The sequence below is a fragment of the Physeter macrocephalus genome, chromosome 6 (assembly GCF_002837175.3).
Source record: "Physeter macrocephalus isolate SW-GA chromosome 6, ASM283717v5, whole genome shotgun sequence".
NCBI classification, from domain to species: domain Eukaryota; kingdom Metazoa; phylum Chordata; class Mammalia; order Artiodactyla; family Physeteridae; genus Physeter; species Physeter macrocephalus.
Genome location: NC_041219.1, coordinates 39,041,568 through 39,051,173, shown reverse-complemented (window position 1 = coordinate 39,051,173; position 9,606 = coordinate 39,041,568). Strand labels below are relative to the sequence as shown.

The window sequence follows — 9,606 nt, the reverse complement described above, 5'->3', positions numbered from 1 at the left end:
ACATGCCGCGGAGCGGCTGGGCCCGTGAGCCATGGCCGCTGAGCCTGCGCGTCCGGAGCCTGTGCTCCACAATAGGAGAGGCCACAACAGTGAGAGGCCCGCGTACCACAAAAAAAAAAAAAAAAAAAAAAGTATATTGGTCTTTGCTTATGCCCCCAATCACACTACTATAAAAGAATATATTATCACATATAATATGTAATTATCATATTCTTATATCATTATCATTTACTATAACAGAAAAGTTCAAAATACAGAAAAGAGAAATTAAAATATCATCCACAGTAATAATACTAAGCCACTGTTTTAGGGAATTTTCTTGTAGACATTCTTCTTTGCATAGTTTTTATTAATTTTACATGGTTGTGATCATTCTGTATGAATACTTTTGTATTCTGCCTTTTCAGTAAACAACATTATGAAATGTGCTTGAGATTCTGCTCTCTAGTTAAGAGACTATCAAACTCAAAACCAAACCGTATGTACAAGTTACAGGAATTCTGGCCTCCACTCAAGCTCCAAGTCCCCTTTATTCATTTAACAGGTGTTTATTGTAGGTGCCTATTTTGTGCCACATGCAGTGCTGGGGACTGAAAATACAAAGAAAACTAAGCCAGAATTTTTGTCCTCAAAGAGTTCTCAACTCAGTAATTACTCTCTGCCTTCAGAGAAGTATGAGCTTACCTATGTGAGTTTGAAGTTAATGAAATAAACGCTTGAAATTTATTTTTAACTTCTCTCTTTCGAGGAAAATTACTAAATACATAAAGGTTAATCTCAGACAACAACTGAAGTTTTCTGCATTTAATATGGTTGTATTCTTATCTTACAGGTGAAAGAGCTGCAATTCTTTTAATCATTTTATGACAGGTATTTTTCAACATTTATTGCAATTAGTTTTCTTTATTGGCCTTGAGATCAGTTGTATTTTAGAAACCAATCTAAGAGCTTTCATTTCCTCAAGCTGTAAATTTTCAGATTATTCATCATACCTCCCTCCATCCTACATATTTGCATGGTGTATGTGTTTATGTGCTGGTAGATAATCATAGCCACCAACTGAGGTAGAGAAGATGTAAAGCAAACGCTTCAATAAGCACAGGTGCTTATACCCAAATATAGCATGAGCCTGGAACTATTTGCATTCTATGCACAAACATTAGCAATTGTATCTGACTTTACTTCTCTGGAAAAATTTAAGCATTCCTAGTTGGTAATTTCCTTTGATATTTTCCAGTTTAAGTCTAGTTGCCTAAATGGTGTCTCAAGGTATGAAATAAGAGATAAAACAAGGTACTGAGTCATAATTTCAAACCTTCTGAGATATACCTCAAGTGGTAATGAGTGGGAGCCACGGAGCACTGAGCAGTGAAGGAGCTGCACATAATAGCCAGAAAACCTGTTCTCTATTCGAGGCTCTACCACTTACGAGTGATATGACTGTTAACAAGTTGTCATTAACATGAGCCTCGGTTTTCTTATCCATAAAACTGGGATGGTGATATTCTCACCATACTTACAACATTACTGTATTACTAATGAAAAGCAAATCTTTCTAAAAATGCAAAATGCTACATGTTAGGACCTAGGTCTAAGGATCATTACTTTATAACCAATTCCTACAAAGTTCGTATAATCAAGTTTTATTTATTTATTTTTTTGCGGTACGCGGGCCTCTCACCGTTGTGGCCTCTCCCGCTGCAGAGCAATTCCTACAAAGTTCGTATAATCAAGTTTTATTTATTTATTTTTTTGCGGTACGCGGGCCTCTCACCGTTGTGGCCTCTCCCGCTGCAGAGCGCAGGCTCCGGACGTGCAGGCACAGCGGCCATGGCTCACGGGCCCAACCGCTCCGCAACATGCGGGATCCTCCTGGACCGGGGCACGAACCCGTGTCCCCTGCATCGGCAGGTGGACTCTCAACCACTGTGCCACCAGGGAAGCCCAAGTTTTATTTTTTGAAAGGCTCTATTTCCTTACATTTACTTATAGGTTGCCACAAGGTTTTACATAAGACAGGTGTGTTTTTCAGAGCGACAGCACCTGTAGTTTATTGAAAGGGGCGCTGCTGTTACCAAGGAGCTGCTGGTAGAAGGCTCCAGAGACATGTTTAGGAAAGAGAAAAAGAGAACTAGGGCAGCAAAACAAACTGGATGGTAATTTGAGTTCCTCTTATTTTAAGATTGGGTTTAATGTTGGAGACATGCCTACTATTCCATGCCTGTCTACACTGGGAACTTAAAAGGCTGTTAGGATGTAGAGCCTTTAGAGAAGTCCAATAATTTTGATTTCAAAGTCTTTTTAGGGACTTAGGCATGAAGAATCTCTAATGGTTTTAACCCTTGGAGACTGAAATAGTTTTGTTTGCCAATGTTTTTCCATTAATGAAGATTACCTAGCTAGGTCCCTAATGACATTTGTTTATATCAGACCTCCCAGGAAGCAGCAATCTACACGTAATGCTGAAAGTAACACTAGTACAGTAGTTACTGTCACCAAAGATTTAAAAGGCAGTAAAAGAAAATACTTGGAAAATGTTAGGTTTTGCTACTATCCTACAGGAAACAAACATGCTTTATTAATAACTGTGTGGGAAATTTTTTTCCCTTAACTGAAAGTCATATGGCGTGGGGGGGATCTCTGTCTTCATGCACTTATTTTGACCAGTAAAAGCACTACCAAAGATCCTACTGTCAGATTCACAAGGCACCACGGAATCTATATAGTATGGATCCTCCCAAATAAACCAAATAGCAGCTGCCTTCCTAGCCTGAATACCTATCACGAGTATATTTAAAACATGTTCTTTTTAACACCTTGTTTCTTTTTTCTTTTCATGTAACTATCTCTCCCATTAGCACATAACAGTCTTTCTCCTTCTCCCTCTTCCTCCCTCTTTACCACAGCACAATATTCCATTACGCAAATGTACACAAGTTTCTGCAAATATTCCCTAATTGCTGGAGGCTTTATTGTTTCCAATAGTCTGCTACTATGTACAATGCTTCAGTGAATAACTTTGTTTACTTTATTTCAATCTGTCCACAGAATAGATCTAAAAGTGACACTGCTTGGTCAAAGGGCAAAATACATCTGTAATTTTGGTACATACCGCCAGTATATGCAAAGGTAGGAAGTAGGAAACAGGAGGGATGTGTATGTGTATGTAACTGGAAACATTTCATATTACTAGAGCATAAATTACGAGAGAAGCAAGCAACAGGCTGCAAAAAGTAGGCAAACTTCAGATCACTGAGCATCTAGGTCATGTTAAGAAGCTTGAACTTTATTCTATAGACAAAGAAAGTTACTCAAGGGTTTTAAGGCTGGGCATGACACAGTCAGATTGTTGTTATAGAATTATGGACAATGGACTGGAAGGGCATATAACTGGAAAAAGAAGGGATAGTTAGGAAACTGGTACAAAAAAGAAGGGATAGTTAGGAAACTGGTACAGTAATCCAGATGAAGGACTGAACTAGGGCTGGGGTTAAGGAGAGAATGTATTGAGAAATCTTAAGAGGCAAAGTGAGCAGGATGTAGACGGTAAATATGGGGGTGGAGGTGAATAGAGGGATGATTTCAAGGTATGATCAAACCACTACCAGCAAAGCACCAGATTCAAGCTATTTCTCCAGCAGCAATAATACGTTTACACAGATTCAGTCATGCTCTCTTACCTGGTCTTAGCATTTGTGAGGCCAGGGATAGCAGTATAGGGCCCAGCAAACAGACAGGCAGAACTGGTGAGCTTCTCCTTGAGCATCATGCTCTAGTCAACTAAGTAAAGCAACCACGGGCGACCCCAACAGGCCAACATGACATTTCATAGCTCTATCTCTGATGCACCCTCTCATAATAACTCCTCTATTCGTAAGCCTCTTGACCCCATTTTCCTCTTTGCCCATGAAGTCAGTGACCAAGACAATTGCTGACAACATAAATAACTGCCAGCACAGGGAACAATATGTGGTTGAGGGGCAGCTGCATGAATAGCTGTTTTTCCAAAACTTAACCCAAAGCCAAGCTTTACTGTAAACCCAATATTACAATATTAGCAATGCATTTTTGGCAGCCTGCAGTCCTGCCACCAAACAAAGTTAATCTCTGGAGATGAGAAGATATGGAGGAGAGTCCTCTCTGAACCCTTCCCATTCCCCTGATTTATGCAAGTGTAATGGTCCTATGGGGATGGAGCAGGAGGGTGTTACGTGTAATCCATACTAAACCTGGCACTTGCCTTTATTCTCAGAGTTTCTAAAAACCAAACTGAAGGGAAACCGAAAAGTAAACTATCAGATGAAATCAAGTCCACTGTTTATCAAGTCCATGAATGAAATACATACACACACACACACACACACACACACACACACACACACACACAGAGTAACACCAAGGCTTACCTTTCTTTTATCTTCATCTGTTGATTCAAATTTGAAAGTAGCCCTATGCTGAAGAGGGAAAAAAGGGAAACAATGTCATTTTAAATACACAGATTTTTTATTTTGGCTATGTTTAAAAATACCTAATGTCTGTAAAAAAGTTGTCTTCCCATATCGTGTCTCAAAGTTCTTATTAAAGTAAGAGAGGCATGTAAGCAAATAATTGTAAAGCAGTACAAAAGACTAAAGCAAAAATATATACAGAATAGACAGAGTACTGAGCCACTAACTACCCAAGGAAATCTGGAATTCTTTGCATATAATACAGAGCATTTGAGCTGGACCTTGAGGGATGAAGAGGAGTTTGCCAGGCAAATGGAAAGCATTCTAGGGATGGAAACAAATGCTCATGTGTGAAGTGGTATGATATATTTGTAAAATAAGCAGCTCTGTCAGAGTGAAACACAGAACACATGTTAGGGGATGACAGGAGTGGAGAAAGATGAGAATGGGAAAGTAAACTGGACAGAGATTTGGAAGGATCTTCCAATGTTGCTGAGGAGTTTGTACTTTTTTTATCATATGCAATAAGAAATCACCAGAGAATTGTAGATAGGGAAGAAATTAATAGACTGGAATTTCAGAAAAGTAATTCTGTAAGAATGAGGGTTTAAGTCATGGCTCCACCACTTATTAGTTAAGCAAGTAAAAATTATAACTGTATTTCCCATGTGAAAAGAGGGGGTACCTAGTTCACAAAGCTGCCATGAGGGTTAAAACAGCTACGACATATAATGTACCATCTCAGTGCCTGGCAGATAGTAAACACTCAGTAACTATTAGGATGATAATAATGATGATGCCAATGATATTGAGGAAAAATAATTGAAAGAAAAGAATGTCATGACTCTCCTGAAATGACTGGCAACACTATATTTTCCACTCTGTAGCTGAAATAGAGAATGGAGTAAGTTGACTTGTCCACTGCCAGAGAATGATGGTACCCAAAAAATAGAGCATAAAGTTCCTCAATCTCTTCTCAAGTTTTATTCAAGAGAACCAAGTGCTCTTATGGATCCTAAGTTTTCATTTAAAAAAATCTTTACTGAACATCTCTCTGCCTTTCCTTTGTATTTCTCATTGGCAACATGTTAACCCACCAGGAGTTAAACACAGTAAGTACTAAAGATATCATCATTACAGGTGGTTCTGCATTGACAGCTTCGCAGAAGAAGCAATTTTTGAAATTAAATGAGATGGAGAAATGTTAACAGAGAAGCAGTTCTGAAAGTAAGAAATGGTCAGAGGGAAGACTTAGAGGTAACAGAGAAGGGCCATTTGAGGAAACCTAAGAGAAGCTGCCTCACATACCGTTTGCAAAACAATTAAAATGATGTCAGGTGGTAAGGCCTTGGATTTAAAAGTTTATACCTGATACCTGAATTGGCATATAGGTGACAGGCAACCAGGGGAAGACTCTGAAGGAGGTGTGAACTCATTCTGGAAGAATATTTTGGGTGGTAGTTTACAGGCCAGATCAAAGAAGAGCAAGACTGCGGACATAAAGCCCTCTGAGAAATGGGCATCAATAATCCAGGAGTGATATTGCTGGAGGCAGTATAAATTGACACCAACTTCAAAAATGAAAGTGATTTGGCAGCACCTAATAGAAACCGTAAAAATATTCACAGCCTTTGATCCAGAACTTTTACTGCTAGAAATTTATCCTAATGAGATCATCCAGAGGAGACAAAAATTATATATGTAATCATGTTCACTGCAGTGTTATCAAGTATTATGGAAGAAAAAAGAGAGACAACCTGAATATCCAACAACAGGAGACTGATGAAATAAATCACTGTGCATTCATCTGATAGATTTTTATACTGCCATTTAAAAAAAAATATGGCTAAAAAGTTCTGTAACAACATGAAAAATTATTTATGATGGCAGTAAGTGGAAAAATAGTAAAACATCAAACTGCATGTCTATGATGACAGTACCTACATAAATGTATGGATGATTTCAAACAAAGGCTTCAGTGTTAAAACGCAAAAATAAAAACAACTATATAGGGTTGGTGGAATTGCTGGTGATTCCTTTGAGAAAACTCATTGTTGGTATATTATTTTTATAATTAAAAGAAAAATTTTATATAAAAGGTAAATAGATTAATGAATGAGCAAGGAAAGAAAGAAAAGAAGAAAAGGAAGGAAGAAACAACAAAGACTATAACTTAGGAATTTACAGACCCAAGGTTTAGTAAAAACTAACATTGAATAAAAGATCAAGAATTAGTAGATTGTATGGTTTTAAACTGAAGCTTAGTAAAGGTTCACTACAAATGAAAACACACAATTGCACTTAGAAACAAGAAGCTTCATTTTTGCCATTATATGTGAAACATTAATTCCACACATTATCTGGAATAAATGTACCTAGTTGCCAATGTAATAGTTCTCCTAAACTTTTTTTTTTTTTTGCATTTATGGTAAGGGAACAGAAAAAGAAATCGTCTTTTGGAAAGCCCCTCGTTAAGCTATAAAAATGTATTTTAAAAGGTTTCTACATAGAATTAAATCTCTCAAGGTGATAATTTAGAATAGTATCAAGGACTAATTTTTATTTTTCTTTCTAAATGCAAGGCTGATCCTGTCACAAAACCACAACATTAAAAAAAAAAATAAAGGAAGGAAGGAAAGTATGCTTTCAAAAGCCCTAACTAACATGAGGGCTTAATTTAATTAGAAAATATACTGGTATTGTGAGGCAATACAAATTGAATTTAGAATATGTCAATCCATTCAGAAGCAACCTCAAAGTGTAAAACAAAAAGTCCTCTTACATAGTCCAGGATATTTATATATCCTATTCAAATGTGGAGGCTGTACTTCTAGAACTGTCCCAATATTAGGTCCCTATCAATCAGGTTCTTCTAGCACATAAATAAAGACCTCACTGCTTTCAGTGTTGTTTTCCTCTCTTATGAGGACTACTCTCAGAGACCTACATACCTGTCTGTATCTTAAATAACTTTTACCTTTCATTTGGCCATACACTTGCCACACTTCCATAATGGAATCCTACTGGAGCTTGCTAAGGGGTAATCATATGTCTAGGTGGCCTCTATGGCCACCAAGCCACCTCTCTGGTTATCGACATAGTTGATGATGATGCTAGGCCTCAGTTTCTTCTCCTATTAATTGAGAGTGTTGGACCCAATTATCTCTGAGGTTCTTTCTTGTCTAAATACCCTGGATTCAAGGAACTAAGATACTACTATGCACCTCAAAGCTCTTGATCACTGTTTGTTGTTGATAATCATAATGATGCCAACCAATCTCTCTACTAAATCTGTTAGCAAAACAAGCCCTAAGGGAGGAGAAGAAGCTTGGACAGCCTAGACTAGAGCAATATATACTTCCCACATTAATAGCTCATTCTATTACTGGAGTGGGGTGACTGGGACCCAACAGTAGCCAAAGGAAATAGTCCTGAAAACCCTTTCTCTTCTGTGCTCAATAACACAGAATAGACAGGGGAAAGCCAACAGGGCCTTGCAAAAAGAGCCCTGGATATTGAATCTGAATACTAGGTCTGCCACTTCTAGCTATGTGCCCTTAGGCCTGTAGACAGTTACTTTGTCTTTCTGAATCTCAATTTCCTAGTCCCGAAAAAAAGGGAGAATACTTCAGTCACCCTCATAAGTTTTAATATGTGATGACACGTGAAAGCACGTAGGATAATACATAGTACATAGCAGGCACTCAATAAATGCTATTAGATGAACTGAAAGTGAAAAAGAACAACCACTCTTCCTATTTTTAAAAAATACTTTCCTATGCTGAGTCAACTTGCATTATGCCCTTGAGAAACAGACAAGTTTCGTTTTTTTCTAGGATAGACAGATCTTCCTTCTCCCCAAGACAAGAAGGGTCAGTGAATGAAGGAAGAAATCTTGAAAATTAGAATCTCCTTAACACAGTAGAAGTTAGATGTCACCTGGAGCCAGACGGGTAAAATGTTACTTTAAACATGGTACAAGGTATTTTGCTAACCATTAAAAAGTGCGCAGGTCAAGGAAAAAGAGAAAGAATGGAGTCTATTCTCTAATTTTTTTTTAATCAGGCTACGTCAACTCCATGCCACATGCTTAATTCCTGACTTTTTTTTTTCCAAAACTAACAGTTATGGGTTTTTCTTCAGAGCCAGTCACTGTTCTAAATGATTTACACATATAAGTGATTTAATCCTGACAACAAACCTATGATGTGGGTACTATTATTATCCCTGTTTGGCAGATGAGGAAACTGAGGCACAGCAAAGTTAAGTACCTTGCTCTATGCCACGCGGATGGTAAGCCGGGGATCAGAATTCAGGCAGTCTGGCTCCAGAACCCGTGCTCTTGCCGCAGGACCTCTTGAGCACCTTGACCATTAGTGAATGCCTCCTACATGCATTATGCACAGCGTTCGGCATTATACTTCACTTAATTCAGGTCTCATAATAACTTAGGTGATAGAACCCTATGTTACAGATAAGGAAACTGGGACTCAGACTTAAAATCACTTGTCCATAGTCATGACACTAATAAATGGCAAATTTGAACCAAGATTTATCTGACTCCAAATTCCACCTTCTTTCCATTATACTTGCTGCCTTCTTTTGAGAACGACGAACCAATCATTCTCTCTCTACATCATTCATTTCCCCTCTTGGTTAGACTCCTCAATGCCCCATAATCACTTCACTCTAAACATTTCCCAAATCCATGTTTCCAGATAAGGAAAATGAGGCACATGGTAATACCCAGGTGCTTTTTCAGGGTTTCAGACTCCATTTCCCATACAGCGGGGCAATTTAATTCCACCTCCCCATTCTTACTGCCAGACCACTGCAATCGTGCTTCCCCTTCTTCTTCATCTGCCTCTAGTGTCTCCCGCCTTGAGGGGCAAAGCCCCACTGCCAACATAAAACTCAGCTATTTTCTTTGTACTCTGGACCTACTATAATCAGCATTAAACATGAGAGCTCATCTCTGAAGGAGCTGGCCGCGCCGGTCCACGTCAAGACACAGCATTCTCAAGCGTGGCCCCCAAAACACCACCCCAGACAATACACACTGGGCATTACAACTTTAAAGCCATTCCCAATGTGAAAGGAGAGCTGGGGATGTCCAGAACTTAAGCTCTGACAGCACTTGGCCAGGAAAGGTAAGTGG

At 38.5% G+C, this 9,606-nt stretch overlaps 1 protein-coding gene across 8 annotated transcripts in view; it reads right to left on the bottom strand.

Moving 5' to 3' along the window:
* RIC8B (RIC8 guanine nucleotide exchange factor B) overlaps positions 1–9,606 on the bottom strand; it is a 121,101-nt gene that overhangs the window by 109,261 nt on the left and 2,234 nt on the right. For all 8 annotated transcript variants that reach the window (XR_003680142.2, XR_008617576.1, XM_024127250.3 and 5 more), the window contains exon 2: positions 4,407–4,454. Coding sequence is in view for 6 of the 8 variants with exons in the window: in XM_024127250.3 (XP_023983018.1) it covers positions 4,407–4,454 (48 nt within the window). In the remaining 2 variants the exon portion in view is untranslated. The remainder of the gene's footprint in view (positions 1–4,406; positions 4,455–9,606) is intronic.